Below are 19,349 nucleotides of genomic sequence, written 5' to 3'. Positions count from 1 at the left end.
GGACTATTCATTATACACATTTCTGATTGTATTTTATTATGCAATCAACCTGCTTCATTCATAATTTTAATTCCATTGGCCCTAATTCATCAGCTGAATAGTTTGTAATGGGTCCCAAAAAACTAGGAGTAAAGAAAGAGAAGGAGCATCATATATAAAGCATAAAATTTTATACGGAAGTAAAACTCAGATTTAGTGGAATTAAAGTTCTTTTTCTTTAACTTTACATAAATTTATTTAGATGATGTATACTAAAACTTAAGTGGTATGGGCATTAAATCTGTTTTTAAGATAAAGCCTCAGATAACACATGTGGAATGTTGCTTCTATGAAGTCAGACAACAAAGGTTAGCAATTATATAACATAGAAAAAAAGTACATAACAGAATATAAGGAGGCAAATAATCATGGCATTTATTTAGATCCTAGTGCCATGATGGCGAACCTATGGCATGTGTACCAGAGGTGGCACACATAGCCCTCTCTGTGGGAATGCACACCGCTGCCAGCTGCTCTTTCAGGTTCCGTCATGCACACAATAGCAGCTGGCCAGTGCACCCTAGCCAGCTGCTATTGTGGCTTCCAGTACCCATGCGTGCCACTCAGTACTGAAAAGGTTAACCATCACTATCCTAGTAGGTTATATTTGCCTTAATGAAGCATCAGTTCTACATTTATGTGTTCCTTTATTATATGCTCTTAGAACAGTCTTTCTTCCAGATTTCAGCAAGATGAAATTCCCCCATTGCATACCAATAACATCTTTTTCTTTACTACAAGGACTCAGGCACATGCAATTAAAGATAAAGAAAAAAAACACACACACAAAAGTAATTTTAGTGCAGTGATGACATTCCCTCCCAAACCCAACACCTGTTAACACATATTTTAAAACAAAAAAAAAACTTTAAAAAACAATAGATTGAAACTAAACCTGGAATATCTAAGACACATTAAAACTAGTTATACTTTGAGAAATAACACTTTCGTTCAATGAGATTTAAAATTAATTGAAGCAAGAAAATTATTTAAAGATTGTGTGAGCATACTGAAAGTACTGACTTTTTTGTTCTTAAAACAGACAGGTAGTAAATCTGCAACTTAATACTCTCAAATTAAATTGCATTTCCATTCAAAAACTACATTTAGGATTTTAAGACAGCTGCTTAATTAAAAATGCACACGAAAATTAAGCAATTACAAATATATTATTTAGAAAGCAAAATTGGATATTTCCAATTGTATAGCACTGAAGAAATGAATTAATAAGATAATAACATTGATACAGCCAATTTTACTGAGAGGGTGTTACAAAACTGAGTAGAAAATATTAAGTAGAAGTTAGAAAAAAGGACAGTCTATATGAGAAATAGTTAAGTTTTTGATCTAGTGTTTCTCTCATACTGGTCCATCTTCTTAGGCCCATCTCCCCTAGGGCACAATCATAAGCATCTATAGAACAAGGGTCCTAATCCATTAGAAACAGCTGGAGGTGAACTGCAAGTGATTAAGCAAAACTGAAGCCATGCTAGTTCTCAATTTATAATCACTTTTAAAATTACTGCTGTTAGCTTAAGTGAAACATTTGTTAAGTGAGTTTTGCCTCATTTTTCAAACTTTCTTGCCACAGTTGTTAAGGGAATCATTGCAGTAGATAGGTTAGTAACTTGGTAGTTACGTGAATTTGGCTTTGTATTGATTTTGCTTGTCAAAAGGTTGCAAAAGGTGATCATATGACCATGGGACACAGCAACGTTCATAAGTATGAACCAGTTGCCAAGCATCTGAATTTTGATCACATGATCATGGGCTGCTACAAAGTGTGAAAAAGTCATAAGTCACTTTTTTTCAGTGCCAGTGTAACTTTGAATGTCACTAAGTGAAATGGCTGCACATGGAAAGTGGTGTGGGGAAGTTTGTGCGCGCGCGGCCGCGCAGCTTCGAGGAACAGTGACTACTGCACTAACGAGGTTTGTGAGTTGACGACGGCGGTTAGCGGCATCTTGCTATGCCACTGAAGTGTCGTGAGGGAGGAAGGGGGGGGGGGGTGACTCCTCGCGCATCGCGTTAACGCCGCAGCGAATCCCTCGCTGCGTTTATTCCTTCCGAGAGAAATACCGAGGCGGCGACCGTTGCTGAGGGCGGGAGGAAGACATCACGTGATCAGATTTCAAATAAAAACATGGCAGAGGCCGGGAGTCGCTGAATGGAGAGGCGGCGTTTTGCGCCTGGAGGACAGCCTGCAACCGAAGGGAAGCGGACAGGCGAGTAACCGGCCGCCTCCTTGACTTCTAATATTTCCAAGGGGGGTTGGATCCGTTTCAGGGGAAGGAAACAAACGGGTAGCTCCGAAAGGTGGTGGGGTTTTCCCCCCCTTTTAAATGAACACCGGTAAGGGTGACTGTCTCTTTCTCAGATGGCGTGGGAGAAAAGGGGCTGCGTGGCGGAGAAGAAGGCGACCCTCTTTCTTGTCCGAGCCGTCTGCACAAACCAAGTTTCTTTGACCATTTTAAGATGCCGGTTGGGAATGGTGGACCTGATGTGCTGATTGTTAGCAGCTGTTGCTGCCGTGGCTTAGATCGTCCGCGTATATTTATCTCGATTTCTTTATATTTTTTTTATCATTCTGTGTCTGCTTCTGAGAAGCCAGCGTATTTCGTTTACCTTTGTCTAGGACAGCGTTTCTCAACTTGAATTCCCAGACTGGGTTGCAATGTCAATTCTCCATTGTGCAGAAAAATATATGGGACGGTTAATAGATTTGTATTTTTTAACCTTTCCTTGATTTTTTTTTTACCCTTCTTTCCTTATAAGTGGATACTATGAAAAATTCCTAGTAAAGACGAACAATCCTGTTCTTCAAGCAACAGATAAGAGCTATCTCATCTCCATTGTTTACTGGGCAAGAAAAGAACTAGTGCCCCCAAGAGAAACTTATTACTTACTTACTTACTTACTTACTTACTTAATTAATTAATTAGATTTGTATGCTGCCCCTCTCTGAAGACTCAGTGCGGCTCACAGCAACAGAATAATACAAATCCAATAGTTAAAAACAATTTAAAACCCTTAATATAAAAAAACAATCATATGTAAAGCGGGAACGGTCCAGGGGAATCAATTTCCCAAAGCCTGACTGCAGAGGTGGGTTTTAAGGAGTTTGTGAAAGGCAAGGAGGGTGGGGGTAATCCTAATCTCTGGGGGGAGTTGGTTCCAGAGGGTCGGGGCTGCCACAGAGAAGGCTCTTCCCCTAGGTCCCGCCAAAATTCATTAATATGCACAACTTCAAAAATCTTGTATTTTAGGGAGGCTTTTCAAACATATTATTGACTTTCCTGTAGACTTTTTAGGTGAGAGTGTTATGGGGTTATATTACCCATCACCATATCAATGACTTGGGGCACTATGCAGGATCTGTGGGTCATGCACATGCATTCATTTAGGGGGTGCTTTTCCATATAAGGTGGGCACTATGCAGGATCAGAGTCCCATCTCGCTTAAAACTTGTATGTCCTTTTGTTAGGCCAAATATAAAGTGGGAAAGAATTATCTTATATGGCTCTTGGCTTGACTGGATCTGGGTTCAAATGAGATCCTTATCAATCTGGTGCATTCCTTGTTATTAAGCAATTTACACCTCCAAAAAGCCAAATAGGAGTTTTTAGGCAGTGTTCGCTATCAGTTTTTTGGTTGAATAAAGCAGAACTTGTGTGTGAATTTGTAGTATGATTGGAGATACAGATTTCAAGGCCAAAGGGATGCTCTGGTGTGCAGTATTCCCTCTAAAATGAATACATACAAATTTAACTTTCATGAATCTTCTCTGAACATGATCTTAGGTAGTCACATGTGCTCACATATTCAAATAGCAGCATGCTAGGAAATATGAGAAACTATTAAATCAGATGCTTGAGTGTATTTTATGAACTAGAGTGATGTATCTTGGTGTATAACTCTAGTCTGACCAACTTTCTGGATTTAATTTACTTTGAATGCATATTTGTACTTTTTCTTCCCAAACTTTTTATTATGGCTATGAAATGACCTAGTTGTGGAAAAGATAATAACCATTATTTATTAAATGTGTTTAATAAATACACGCAGAAACTCTGAGTAGCTCATAATATCAAACATAGAAAGTACAGTAAAACCAGTAAAACAAAAGTAAAGGTAAAAATGGCAAGTATGATGAAGTGACAGGTCTAACTCTGACTCACTTCTTATTTTAGAGTTATAACTAAAGTCTAAAGAAACAAAATGAAAAGATAAAAAAGAAATAATGATTGTAGACTAGAAAACGAATATGCTATCTGATATCTCTGTTTCTCTATACATTTGGCAGGACTGTTGGAAAAAATGTCATTCCAGGAATGCACAGAAACATCCTCAGTGGGGTCAGGGAATGGGGTCAGGGAACGGATGAAAGAAAAGAAAAATGGAGTGTTAAAAACAGCAAAAATGAATGCTTCCCTCGCATCAAAGATTAAAACAAGAACAATTAGTAAGTAGTCATATTAAACATGTAAGTGTTAATGAAGAGGTGTGCACTCTGCAAGTCCTGATAGCAGAAAAATGACAGTTCTGGCCATTTTCAGATGAAAGCGAATGAAATAATTCATAAGAGACATTTTGTTCTTTGGGTTCTTCATCTTTTCATCTTGAGTGTTGAGGCCTGAAACAAGGATTTGTTTGCTTGATCTTGAATAGCACTCTTTCTGCAAAAGAAATGCTGCAGAAGCAAGTATGCCTAGGAATATTGGGGAAGGATAGTGGTGCACAGACCTGCTACCCCACATAGGTTTAAATGTTCTATTTTGGTTCTTAGTGTAAAATGAATCTTTATGTGACTGACTTGACACATGCTCAGAGAGACTAAAATGCATGTCTGGGATATCAAATGCTACTTCCACCTAAATTGTGTTTATCATAAATTCTGTACAATTGATCATGATAATGTAAGAGTTTTGTAGAGTTTTGGGACTTGGCTTGAAAGAATACTAGAGAGTACTTAGTTATATCTGTAGCAACCACAAAGTGAACAAAAGGGAAACTTACTGATAGGAAGGAAAGCTGGCAACCCAGCATTTACTATTTAAGATGAGGAAAGTTGTTGGCATGGAGTCTGGGGAACCTGTCCCGAAGAAACAAACTTAAGAGCTGCTCAACCTTAAATTGGAGATCAAATGTGGCAAAGACAAAAACAACATCCCCTAATTTTTGTTTCTCCCCCTTTTCTGTATAGATAATTCATCTATATTTAAGGTTTCCCTGAAACAGAACAATAAAGCATTGGCTCTGGCTCTCAATGCTTCTAAGATAACAGCCCAGAAACTTACTGATGACAAGATGTGGCTGCAGAAAGAAGTAGAATTGGGTCACTTTGAAAATGCTTGCTTGCGCCAAAAGCTCTCCTCTATGGTAGGATATTAGCAAAATTCTGTGCTTCTGGAGAAACTGGAATCCTTTTTTGTGTAAAATTTGTACAATATAGAAGGGGATTTTGAAATCCTAAATCTAGTCTAAATTATTTGTGTTATTACATTCCCAGTAAATAATGAACCAGATAAAATATTAAAATGATGTATTTTTTTGGTAAATGCACTATTAAAAATATTGTTACCATAAAATGATATAAGTCAGTGTTCCCCAACCTTTTTTTAGGGGGTGTGAATGGTTCTGAACAAGCGGCAGGCACATGCACTTGTATACACCACTACATTTCCAATCTCCATTTACAAGTGAAGCTGTATGCCTGATGTAAATGCTTGTACAAGAACTCACCACTCACACCAACAGAGCTGTGTAAGTGCCCTCACCTGCCACTTGCATGGCGTGGTAGTGGACTGCGGCCCAGAGGTTGGGGACCCCTGATGTAGATTGGTAATTTTAAAAAATATACCTATTTTTTGGAGTATAAGACACATCAGAGTATAAGACTCACCTTAGTTTTGGGGGAGGAAAACAAGGCCTCTGCCTCTCAGCAATTTGCCAAACAGCAAACACCACACATGATATACACTGCTGTATATTTCTGTGCATTTGTGTCTGACCCATAGAAATAACAAAGAGTTGGAGAAATGTACATTATGGCAGTATATTAATCCGAGAAAGTTTTCTTAAATGTAATCATGCTAACTCCTCTCAATTATTTAAATAGACCTACTCCAAACATGACTAAGTCAGGGTTTAACTCAGTTGCCTTATCTTAATACTTTAAAAATATTTTATTACTTTTTTTGTAGCTCTCATTAAGTGTCTGCTGTGGTCCTAAAGTGAATCTGTAGTTTCTATAGGTGTAATTTTGCCATAAATGCAGCCATGTTGCCAAGCACACAAAGTTCAGTCACATACTGTCAAAGGGGCTCAATCATCAGAACCTTAAATCCATGTCATAAATCCCCCTTTTGGTTTATTATAAATTAGAACAATCACTAAGCGATCTATCAAAAATTGAGCTACCCATATATAGTGATACCTCATCTTACGAACCGCTCGTCATACAAACTTTTTGAGATACGAACCCGGGGTTTAAGATTTCTTTGCCTTGTCTTAAAAACCCTTTCCGTCTTATGAACCCAAGCCCGCGTCCGTGGGCTCTCGTACTGCACCTGTGCTCTCGTACTGCGCCTGCGCTGTCTGATTGCCGAAGGGATTCCCCTGCCTTGTGACTGTCACCGCCGGGATTTCCCATTTGCTTGCATGGGAATTCCCCGCCGGAATTCCCCGCCCTCTTTTGCTTGCACCTGAGGTGGGGAATGCTGGAGCTGCCCCATTTGCCTGCCACTTTCCCTTCTAGCCCTCAGCTTCCTCTGCTGCCCCATCCTGCTGCCAAAATCCCCCCTAGTCTGCCGCTTCCTTCCCCCATCTCACTGCTAAAATCGCCACTTTAAAAGCTTCCTATCTTGCCCCAAATCTCTCCCAAAACCGCCACTCCAAAAGCTTCCTATCTTGCCCCAAATCCCTCCAAAAATCGCCACTCCAAAAGCTTCCTAAGCCACACAAAATCACTTCCAAAGTCTTCCAAACTCACTTCTCCTTTCAAAATGCCTCGTTTCTCCTTGCTGCCCTTCTTCACTCCATTTGCCTTCGTTAGGACCTCGATTTGGTTGGCACAGGAAGCGACTGAGGTGGCTATTTTTGGAGCAATTTGGGGCAAGATAGGAAGCTTTTGGTTTGGTGGTTTTTGGAAGAATTTGGGGCAAGATAGGAAGCTTTTGGAGTGGCAATTTTTGGAGGAATTGGGGGCAAGATAAGAAGCTTTTGGAGTGCCATTCAAATAATCTTGGATATAAAAGCTCAAAGAAGTACAATTTTATACGGCTGGCATATTGAAGTGGGTGTGCTTCTATAAATGCACCTTTCAAATTTAAAAATACCTACATACAAAATGCTCAGTTATCTCATGAGATACTTAGTTGAGTGTGATTTGAACATTTAGCTACAAAGATTATATATAGAGGGTTTAACCAAATTTATAAATGTGGCTGTATTTATGATGCTCCTCAGATTGAGGATATGGCATATATATGTTATTATATGGACTTCAGCAAAGCCTTTGATACGGTTCCACATAAAGAGCTGATAGATAAATTAGTGAAGATTGGACTTAATCCTTGGATAGTTCAGTGGATTGGCAGCTGGCTGAAGCGTAGATATCAGAGGGTTACAAGCGGTGTGCCACAAGGGTCTGTTCTGGGTCCTATTCTTTTTAATATGTTCATGAGTGACAGGGGAAGGTTTGGTAAGGAAGGTTTGCCTATTTGCCGATGACTCTAAAGTGTGCAATAGGGTTGATATTCCTGGAGGCATCTGTAATGTGGCAAATGATTTAGCTTTACTAGATAAATGGTCAAAGCAATGGAAACTGCAGTTTAGTGATTCCAAATGTAAAATAATGCACTTGAGGAAAAGGAATCGTCTATCTGAGTATTGTATTGGCAATTCTGTGTTAGCAAAAATTTCAGAAGAGAAGGATTTAGAGGTAGTGATTTCTGACAGTCTCAAAATGGGTGAGCAGTGTGGTAGAGCTGTAGGAAAATCAAGTAGGATGCTTGGCTGCATAGCTAGAGGTATAACAAGCAGGAAGAGGGAGATTGTGATCCCGCTATATGGAGCGCTGGTGAGACCACATTTGGAATACTGTGTTCAGTTCTGGAGACCTCACCTACAAAAAGACATTGACAAAATTGAACTGGTCCAAAGACAGGCTACAAGAATGGTGGAAGGTCTTAAGCATAAAACATATCAAGAAAGACTTAATGAACTCAATCTGTATAGTCTGGTGGACAGAAGGAAAAGGGGGGGGGGACATGATCAAAACATTTAAATATGTTAAACGGTTAAATAAGGTTCAGGAGGGAAGTGTTTTTAATAGGGAAGTGAACACAAGAACAAGGGGACACAATCTGAAGTTAGTTGGGGGAAAGATCAAAAGCAACATGAGAAAATATTATTTTACTGAAAGAGTAGTACTGTAGATCCTTGGAACAAACTTCCAGCAGACATGGTTGGTATATCGACAGTAACTGAATTTAAACATGCCTGGGATAAATATATATCCATCCTAAGATAAAATACAGGAAATAGTATAAGGGCAGACTAGATGGACCATGAGGTCTTTTTCTGCCATCAGTCTTCTATGTTACTGAACTCCAGCTGTACTACATAGAAAAGTGAGAGATCAATATCTACAGTACATTGAATGAATGATTTATTGGAACCCATATTTTTGAGTAACATAAATGTAATCAGAACTCAAAGGTTAATAAGTTTTTTATTTGACTAAAACAATATAACTGAAAAGTGCATATTGGTTTGGCTTGGAAAAAGCTATAGGATAATAAATATATAATGCATTTTCTTTTAGATTAGCCTTTTACATTAGTTTATTGTCTTTTGATATGGACTCGTGACTAATTAAGTAACATTATTGTTAATATTACTATTCATATGACAATTTCTCCAGATGTCTCTCTAATGAAATTTGTGTCATTGTAAAAATTATAAAATGTTCTGAGAGGTAATGGATTCTTAATAATAACTGCAATATTTTGAAATGATATAATAAGTAACATTAATTTAGCTGCAGAAAGACATTGAATTGATCCAACAAGGCAACATTTTATTCTGAGTATTATAGTAAACTAAAAGTAAAAAGATCTAAAAAGATTTGTTTGTCCTGTGCAGAAAAAATATGTAGATGAACTGCAGCTCTTTATGAACAACTTCTTTCAAGCTGCAATCAAGCTGACCAGATTTTCTGAGGTGAACAAATAGACAATATTTTCTGAATGAATTTCTTTGTTTTTTAAAAATATATTTCAATCTCATTACATGGCAGTACGTCAGTGTTAATTCTTTTAGCAGCCACATAGATTGCCCTATTCAAGATGATTTCTTCCAAGACTGGCCATTCAGGTCTTCTAGTAGCATAACTATTGTTGCTGTAATCAAATCCATCCACCTTGCTACTAGACTTTATCTTTTCTTTCTTTCCATCTTTTTCAAATGTAAATATTTGTTTATTTATAAAGATAGATTTTCCAAGGGAGCTATGTCGTTGCACTATATGTCCAAAATATGATCATTTGAGCCAGCTAATTTATGTCTTATGATGTGGGAACTCTGCATTGGTTTGCTAATTGAACTGTTCTCATGATCCAAAGTTTGGTCTTCAGAAACAAAGTTGAAGAATATTAATACTTTCTTTCTCTTGATTCTTCAAAATCCAAGTTTCACATTGATAGAATGTCCAGGAAGGCTGTTGCCTGAATGATTTTGATGAAATAACTTTTCCAAGACTTTCATTGGATTAGCAGAAATTGATAAGTCCTGCTTCATGTCTGCTTCCTAGGCCATTCAGTCCAACTATATTTTCCTTGTTATTTCTAGTTTGGGCATTCCAATCTCTAACCACGAGCAGAACATCTTGTCTGCATGTTCTCTTGCTTTCAGATTAAACTTGACCATAAAATTTGTCAATTTCTTCTTTTTTTTTTGCATTAGTATTTGATAATTATAATATTAAAGGACTGTCTGTAAAGTCCATTCTCCACTGCACTGCGAAGGAGCGTCCAATGTGGGTGATTCTTCAGCCTTATTGGAAGGGACTGAGTTAAAAATTAGCATATTGATTATGTCCCACCCACTAGCTGCCCCAATAGGTCAGTCTTAAAAACTCAGTCATAGTGTAGAAACTATGAGTTCTTTTCTCCTACCACAGTTTGGTAATTTTACAGTTTAACCACAATTTCTTTTTTCCTTTTTTTTACAGAAAGATTATATAGAAGAGGTAATTTTACTTGCTGTTTGGGCCACTGCCCTCCGGAGTACTGCCCTTATTCCTTCCTTTTCCCTGATGGGGCCTTTGCTCCCTGGAGTTTAGCCCTGGACATGGGCAGTCACCTTGGTGAGGTCCCTGACGTGCGTGATCATACCCCCATACCTGGCAACCACTGGCAGCGTTGGGGAGCCTTTAGAGAGGATGCCTGTGAAGAGGTTTCCTCCTAAGTGCAACCGTGGTTTGTCCTCGAGGTGCCGGGCGCGAGGCAGTCGCCGAATACACCTCCCCATTATTCCAATGGTAAACGGCCCTCAGATAAGTGATCGGAGGCTACGGACGCCTTTGTACGATCCCCACCATAAGAATCGGATCACTGGCTAGTGCCTGGCATTTTCAGGCTTTTTAAGCACGCCCGTCACCACCAAACCTTTTCCCTGGCAAAAGGAGATGCAGATTGGTCACAGCATTGGACAGAGCGCCCACCATTTCCCGAGCAATTTGCCTGCCCGAAGTTGCGCCCGCCATTTTGGGGGTGTTCCCGGTGACTTAATTAGATACAGTGGTTGCTGGCTAGGCCTGCTTACACAGAGGCCTGTCTCTAGGCATTGTTCCGCCGCCATTTGGGGGGAGGTACCCTCATGAGTGCGCACACACTGCCTCCTTGCATCTGGCAGGCATTTTCTGACGGCATTTTATAGAAGTAGAGTGAGAGGAATTTCGGTAGACAATTCGTGAGTAATTACCCTTACTTGTCCAACAATGTCTCAACAGTCTCAATCCAATCCTGGTGAGCTGGTTACCACCGTTATGCACCCAAGGAAAAGGAGAGGGCCCATGCCTCTAAATCCAAAAATAAGAGCTCACAGGCTTCCACAGCCTTGAAGGAAGCAGAAAAACGTTTCAAAGCCCTAGAGCAGGGGTCTCAAACTCAATTTACCCGGTGGCTGCTGGAGGTAGAGTCTGCATGAGGCTGGGCCGCATCAGGTTTTCCACAAGAAAAGCTCTTACAAAACATTCCAATGTTATCAAATGTCTTTATTTTTTCAACTTATTTTGTGTTAAAAAATAAAAATAAATTAACAAATTCATAAGAAAAAAATTAATCAGTAATAAATAAATAAAATGAAAATAATAATAATACTGCAGATATACAGTTGTTGACTAGAGAAATGTAATTATTATTATTCAGATTCAAATGTCTGTGTTAACAGTTCTTTAACATTTAACTTTCTGAACATGAATGGAACATTGAACATAAACTGTTTTGAACATGGCTTCTTCTGCCTACTTCTTGCTGCTAGAGATCTGGCAGCTCTTACTCTCTCATAGCAGAGCCACATTTGGTTTAAGGTAGGAAGCAGTTGAGACCCTCTGTAGGGCTTGAAGATGCTTATCAGTAAGTCTGAACTTGTATCTGGACTTATTAAAGTTCAAGGTAGAGAAGAACTTTTCGCACAAGTATGTGCTCCCAAAAAGACACATGGTCCGCTTGAACACTTGGGAAAGCTCAGGGAAGCTGGGGGGGGGGGGGGCAATTCTCTCAAAAATTGCCCGAGCTTGTCTGCTTTTCCATTCACCTCTCTGAACTTGGCTTTGAGTTCAGAGTTGCACTGTAGGTTAGCGAGCTCCATTTGAAGCACAGGAGGGGCATCTTGCACATCAAAGGAGAAGGGGTCTGCAAAAATTTGAAATGTGGCTCTGTGCGTCTTGAAGTCTGGAAATCTGTGATCAAATTCCTCCTGTAGCTTCAAAATGACATTGACATACTCCTCACCACTGAATGGTGTGCCTGCATCCATGAGTGCCTTGCGTGCTGGGAAATGGCAAAGGTTTGTCTGAGAAAGCTTTCTAAGTTTTGTAGAGAATGCTCTCACGTTGTCATAGGCAGCACTGACAAGTTGCCCTTGGCCTTGTAACTTCTTGTTCAGTACATTAAGCTCATGTGTGATATCAACAAAAAAAGCTAAGTCCATAAGCCATTTTGGATCACTTAGCACAGGAAACAGCAACCCCATCTCTCTCCATGAAGGTTTTCACTTCTGCTCTCAACTCAAAAACCCTCTTCAATATATTTCCCCTGCTGAGCCAGCGTACCTCGGTGAAGTAGAGCACATCCCCATATTTTGACTCCATTTCATCTAAAAAAGCACAAAACCTTTTGTGCTTTAAGCCCCTGGATCTGATACTCCTCAGCATGTCTAATTGTGTAATGACGTTCCACAACTTTCTCAGGGCAAGTAAGACACGTCGGGATGCCCCTGTGCTCAACAAATAAATATTGCATTTCCCACTTTTCCTGAAATTGTCTGCTCATCATCCAACTTTTCACTGCAGGCTTTGAAAAAGACATGTTTGGGGCTGTGTAATATATAATTCCACTTGGTGTCACTGTTTTAGTGTTTAGCAGCTAAACTTTAGCTGATGCGTCTTTTCCACTTTTTTTCTGTCTCGCTGAGTAGCAATTTCCGCAGTCGCCTCCGCTTCTGAGCCTGGGGTAATGGCGCAAGTTTGCAATAAGCCTGGCTGATGTCCTGCCTTCAAGAGCAGTATACCCCATCGTGATTGGTAGATTTATTCAGCTCCGCACACAACACTGAAAAGTGCCATTCATACCTAACTCGGGCCGCACTAACATTAAACTTTGATATTGAAGTGGGGGCCGCAAACTATTGTCCCGAGGGTCGCAGTTGACCCGCGGGCCACAAGTTTGAGACCCCTGCCCGAGAGGGACAACTCAAGGCAGCACAAAACTTTCTGCACCTAACCCATTGGCCAGTGTACCCCTAGCTCGCCACTTGAGCTAATTGGCCACAGCCACCCCACCAAGATTTCCATCCGCTGGGGCTACCTTAACCAGGCCAGGGATCTGTTACCAGACCACCAATTGAGTGCACCCTTGCTGAGGGGATCCAAAGGCCTGATATGACCAGGCCACTCATACATTCCTGGCCTCAACCTCTGCACCCACAAAGTTCAGTGTCCACCTTCACACGAACAGCAGCAGGTTTTGTTGTCCTCAGGACCCTTGGCAGAACATGTCCCCTTGTATACAGGACATGATTGCCACAGTGTACTCTCAGGGCATAGTGGCCGGGGCACAGCAGCAAGCATTCCCTGCACCACCTTGTACTGCACGTCAAGACCTCTGGTCAATACCGGCACCTCCACCCTCCCTCCAGGATTCCTTTCGAGATGAGCTCATGCTGAGGGAAGCTACCAGAGATCCGGAGGATGAACTTTCAGAAGACAAGACTACCTTACCGGACCAACCTGTCTTTGCTGGCCTCTTCAAGCCGTCGTTGTTCCGTATCCTTCTGAACAAGGCAAAACAGACAATGGCCTTGGGAATCACTGATAAACCCGCAGGCCGATCAGTGGGCATTCTAACAGCCACACGTCTCTTCACTGAGCCTCAGAAGGACGCAGACCATATACCCTCATCGCCAATCTTAGAAAACATCAAGAGGACTTGGGAGAACCCGACTGCAGCCCTGGGGCCTACATTGTCGGATCATAGATTCTACTCCTTTGATCTGGACATGGAGGCACTTCTCCAATATCCGGCAATTGACTGACCCATGGCTTAAAACCTGATGACAGAAAGGCTGAGAACCTAATCAGAAGATTACACCAGATGGCAGTCTGGTCCCTGAGATCAGCATCGGCGGCATCCTTTTTTAATAGGGCCTCTATCCTGTGGCTCCAGGATATGCTTCCGAGGTTGGGTCCAGAAGATGCTCGCCTTCGTCAAGATGTCAACAAGCTCATAGCTGCTGCAGAATTCTCGGCCAATGCTATCTTGTCTGCAACTAGATTTTCTTCACGAGCCCTTGCAACCAGTCTTGCTTCCCGCCGCTTACTCTAGTTACGCACCTGGCAGGCGGACACCAAATCGAAGTGGTGCCTTGCCACTGTGCCTTACCAGGGATTCAAGCTCTTTGGGGAGTCCTTAGACACCATCCTCATTGAGGACAGGGACAAGAAAAAATGATTACCAAAGACCTCCAGGAGACAGGACAGACGGATGAACCCATATTTCAGGAGACAGCCCTTTCGAGCTGACCCACCCACGGCTGTGCCCCTGATCGCCAGGTCCTATGGGCAGGGGGCTTACAATCAGATGTCCTATAGAATAGACAAAGCCGGATTCGGAGACGGGAACAGACAGTTCCACCAGCCTAGGAGACCCTTCAAGGCAGTGGTCCCCAAACTACGGCCCGCGGGCCGGATGCGGCCCAATGGGGTCTTTTAACCGGCCCAGGGCAGCTCAGGAGATTTTACCGATCAATATAATAAGCTCCCGAATCTCCTGTCCACTCACCGCGGTCGGCTGCTGAGCGAGGAGAATTGGCCAATTTATTTCTCGCCTTTAGGGAGAGAAACTGCCCTATGGCAGAGCAGCAACAGTTCCTCTCCCTAAAGGCGAGAAATAAATTAGCCAATTGCAGGCCCGCTTTCCTCCCCACCTCCTTGCCTCTCCACCTCCTCCCCTCCACCTCCGCGGTGAGTGGACACGAAATTCAGGAAAAGGCGATGGCAATTGAAAAACTGTCCACTGAGTGTGGGGGGGAGGCAGCTTCTTGAAAACCCCTGACCTCCATCGCCTCCCCCCCTCCACGGCACAAGGCAAGCACACCTCGCCGCTGACACAGGCGGTGGGGACCGCCCTGTCCCCCTTCACGGCCTCTTTTTCTCCCCTTCCACCACCCCTGTCTGAATGTTGTTTGCCACTTAGGAGTGACCCTCTCTCGGGCTTGTTGTGGATGCGGCGCGGATGAGGGGGAAAGCCGTAAGCGCGAATTAGCAAAACCAGTTCAGCCTCTTCTTCCCCTCCTTACCGACTACTGAAGAAAAAAGAAGCTTCGTTGGGATTTTGGCTCTCCACAGAGACTTTCCAAATGTGCTTTTCCGGGCAGCCGAGCTTTTTCCCTCATCCACGCCGCATCCATAACAAGCCCGAGAGAGGGTCACTCCTAAGCGGCAAACGACATTCAGACAGGGGTGGTGGAAGGGGAGGAAAAAAAAAGCCCCAGAAAGCCAAGCAAACTGGCTGCAGCACGCTCGGTTCTCCCCTCCGCCTTCCGCCAAGTTGGAACTCTTTTTTTCTTTCCCCCCCCCTCCCCTCTTTGGAGGCGCAGATTTTTCCCCCTCTTCCCAATCAGCAGGCGCGCGTGTAGATAAGTCCAACCACTTCCACCCCACCACCCGTTCCTGCAGGAAGAGGTCGGGCGCGCTACGCGGAGGTGGCGTGGGGCTGGGCGCTGGGCACCGTGGAGGGCGAAGGGGTGGACGTGATTGCTGCCTTTTAGCTGGAAGTCCGGTACTCTCCGCTCTCTTTCTCGCTCTCTCTCAGCGCAGCTTAGAAGTAACAATGCCCAAGGGCAGCAGCGGAGTTTGGAGGCTGCAGCAAAGCAGCACCAAGAAGGACCGTATGTTGGTCCTTTGAAACCGCCGCCGCCTCCGTTCGGGTGAATTCGGGGGGTTAGCTGGAGAGCCGGACGGGGGCGGAGGCGACGGCGAAGTCCAGTGCTGGGGCCATGCAGAGCTGCTCATCCAGGGGGCCGTGGACTGGCAAGCCGCCCTCCGCTCTCTCTTTTGCTCTCTGTTGCCAGCGTGGTGTATGAGAGAGAGAGAGAAAAAGGAGGGGGGAGAGAGAGAAAGCAAGATAGAGAGAAAGTGAGAGAGAAAGAAAGCAAGAGAGAGAAAGAGGGAGAGAGAGAGAGGGAGAGAGAAAGAGGGATAGAAATAGAGTGAGAAAGAAAGAGGGAGAGATAAAGAGGGAGAGATATAGAGTGGGAGAGAAAGAAAGAGGGAGAGGGAGGGAGAGGGAGAGAGGGAGAGATAGAAATAGAGTGAGAGAGAAAGCAAGCAACAGAAAGAGGGTGAAAGAGGGAGAGAGAAAGGAAGAGGGAGAGATACAAAGAGGGAGAGATACAAAGAGGGAGAGATACAAAGAGGGAGAGAGAAAGAGTGAGTGAAAGAGACAGAGAAAGAAAGAGAAGAGAGAGAGAAAGAGAGGGACAGAGAGAAAGAGGGAGAGAGAAAGGGGGATAGATGGAAAGAGTGAGAGAGAGAAAAAGAGAAAGAGAAAAATGAGAAAATTATGGAGAGAAAACGAGGGAGAGGAAAATGAAACAAATGAGAGAGAAGGAAGAAAAGAGAGGAAAGAGAGAAGTAGAGAGGAAGGAGGGAGGGAAGGAAGGAAGGAGAAATGGAGGGAGTTTCTTGATTTAAGTTTAAATTTACCTGTTAATAAAAATGTATAAATTACTTTATTACTTAATTACTTCTTATTTTAAATATTGTATTTGTTCCCATTTTGTTTTTTATTTTAAATAAGATATGTGCAGTGTGCATAGGGATTTGTTCATAGGTTTTTTTTTATAGTCCGGCCCTCCCAACAGTCTGAGGGACAGTAAACTGGCCCCCTGTGTAAAAAGTTTGGGGACCCCTGCTTCAAGGGATCAAACCGTGGAGGCTATCGCAGGTCCAAGTGACTCTCGAGACTGTATTCCCATCGGAGGCTGTCTGCAATACTTCATCGCCTCCTGGGAAACTATCTCTACCGACACCTGGGCTTTGGACACCATAGCCCAGGGCCTTCGGATGGATTTTATACAGACTCTACCAAACAGGTTCTTACACTGTCCCAGGTTGACCAACCCACAGAAGCGGGATCTCTTGACTCAGGAAATCCAACACTTGTTGGACATTGGGTCATCGAGCAGGTGCCAACTGCTCAGGAGGGTCAAGGGTTCTACTCCCTAGTCTTTGTGGTATTCAAGGCCTCTGGCAGATGCCGCTTTATTTTGAACCTCAAGCAGCTAAATATCTATGTCCGCTAGCACCGGTTCAAAATGTACTCCTTGCGGACAGTTCTTGCTTCTATCTGTCTGCAGGACTGACTAACATCAATAGATCTAAAGGAAGCATATCTCCATGTGCCAGTTCATCCACATCATCATCAGTTCCTCCATTTTTGTTTCCAGGATTGTCACTTCCAATACAGGGCAATGCCCTTTGGCTGTCATCGGCCCTGAGAACTTTCACAAAACTCCTAGATGTACTTACGGCCGATCTCCGGACTCGCTCGCTATATTATCATTCTGTCCAGGAGTTATCGACAAGCATGGAAGGATCTTGCAGAGACTATAAGGACCTTAGAAATTTGAAGTTTTACAATCAATTATCAGAAGAGCCATTTGAATCCAACCAGGTGTCTTCCTCATCTGGGCACCCGTATATAGATACACTGGCCTGCAAGGTGTACCTTTCGGCCGAACGTCAGGAGAAAATCAAGACCATGGTAACTTACCTATAGCACCTGAAAAGGGTAACCCAAGCCTTTCTCTCCCAGCTGTTAGGAATGTTCATCTTCTGCATCGACATTGTACCATGGGCTCGACTCCACGCCACTCCGCTGCAATGGTTCCTGCTCCCATTCCAGAGAGCACGAACCAGTCATTCAACACATTATTGATTAGTGTGGAAGTTCATCACTCTCTTCCTTGGTTACATCGGGAGGTGACCACCACGACCGATGCCAGTCTCTCGCGCTGAGGTGCCCACTCCACCTTGCAGGTCGCACAGGGCTTCTGGACTTCAGAAGACCTCTTAGAGGTCAACATCAACTTTCTGGAGCTCCGGGCTGTGTTCCAAGCACTACAAAGCTTTGCAGATCTAGTCGGAGGCCAGCATATTCTCATCATGATGGACAATGTAGCCACGTGCGCCCACCTAAACCACTAGGGGGGAACGAGGTCAGGCCGTCTCATGCAGAAGGCCCATGCCCTTTTCACCTGGGAGGAAGTACATCTAGCCTCGCTTTGAGCCAAGCACATCTTGGGCATCTCGAACATCCAGGCGGACTGGCTGAGTTGGAGGACACTCGACCCAGCGGAATGGAGTCTGAATCCAGACTTGTTTCAGGACATCATTCTCCGGTACAGCAGACCGAAGGTGGACCTGTTTGCGACACATCACAACACCGAGTTGCCAAGGTTCTTCTCCCATTTTCCATCCCCGGGAGCAGAACAGATCAACGTGCTGAACTCCCCTTTCTTGGAGGGCCTACTGCATGCTTTCCCCCCAGTCTTCCTGATCTTCAGGGTGGTGGCCAATATACTTCTGGAACGAGCAGAGGTCTTGCTGGTTGCAGCCTACTGGCCGAGATGTCTGTGGTTTGCCGACCTGATGGACTTGTTGATCGCCCCTCCATGGTGCCTTCCTTCTCATCGAGTTTCCCTCTCTCGGGTCAGTAGTCCACCCAGACCCTCAGTGGTGGAAACTTGCCGTGTGGCACTTGAGGAGGACTGCATGAGGAAAGATCATCTACCGGACAACGTCATCAACACCATCCAGGCTTCCCATTGACCATCCACAACTCGAATTTATCAGGCCACCTGGGCGGCTTATTGCCAATTCTGCAGGTCTCAGGAGGTTAGACCCCAGACATCTTCTGTTGTTCATCTACTGGCCTTTTTGCAGACGGCTCTCGACAAAGGGTTGGCACCAATACTCTTCAGAGACTGGTGGCAGCCATAGCCACCATCCTTAGACCGGATCCCCTACGGCCCATTTCGCACCATCCGTGGGTCAGGGACTTCCTTTGGGGGACATCAAATCTGCCCGCCGAATGTCCATCGGTTTCCCACCTGGGACCTTCCCTTCGTTTTGCAGGCACTCATGGAGCCTCCGTTTGAACCATTATGCCAAGTCTCACTTTGACTGTCTTCGCGTCTTTGGAGAGGGGCGGCATACAAATCTAATAAATAATAATAATAATAATAATGACTTCTGTCAGTTAAAAGGGCCTTTTTAGTGGCCATTACTTCACCTGACCTGTGTGTCTTCCACCCTGACAGAGTGGTCCTGCGCCTTGATCCAACCTTCCTGACAAAGGTCAATTTGACTTTCCATCAATCTCAAGATATCATCCTACCAGACTTTGCACTCATGGGTCACACCCATTGGAGTTGCGGTGGCATAAGGTTGACGTCCGTAGGGCATTGAAGATCTATGTCCGCCGTACGAAACACTACAGAAAGACTGAGTCTCTCTTTGTATC

At 43.5% G+C, this 19,349-nt stretch overlaps 1 protein-coding gene across 2 annotated transcripts in view; it reads left to right on the top strand.

Annotated features, from left to right (window-relative positions):
- Nucleotides 1-2,137: 2,137 nt before the first annotated feature.
- The window catches only part of LOC139156408 (shugoshin 2-like), a 31,271-nt gene continuing 14,059 nt past the window's right edge, over nucleotides 2,138-19,349 (top strand). Inside the window, exons 1-4 of one of the 2 annotated variants that reach the window (XM_070731974.1) lie at nucleotides 2,138-2,264; nucleotides 4,343-4,501; nucleotides 5,243-5,418; nucleotides 9,187-9,264. In XM_070731974.1, the coding sequence (XP_070588075.1) occupies nucleotides 2,207-2,264; nucleotides 4,343-4,501; nucleotides 5,243-5,418; nucleotides 9,187-9,264 (471 nt within the window). In that variant the 5' untranslated portion in view covers nucleotides 2,138-2,206. The remainder of the gene's footprint in view (nucleotides 2,265-4,342; nucleotides 4,502-5,242; nucleotides 5,419-9,186; nucleotides 9,265-19,349) is intronic. The other variant, XM_070731973.1, reaches the window with a different exon arrangement.

Source organism: Erythrolamprus reginae, chromosome 1, assembly GCF_031021105.1.
Source record: "Erythrolamprus reginae isolate rEryReg1 chromosome 1, rEryReg1.hap1, whole genome shotgun sequence".
NCBI lineage: Eukaryota > Metazoa > Chordata > Lepidosauria > Squamata > Dipsadidae > Erythrolamprus > Erythrolamprus reginae.
The sequence above is the reverse complement of the archived record's forward strand: the minus strand, read 5'-3'. Positions and strand labels throughout refer to the sequence as shown.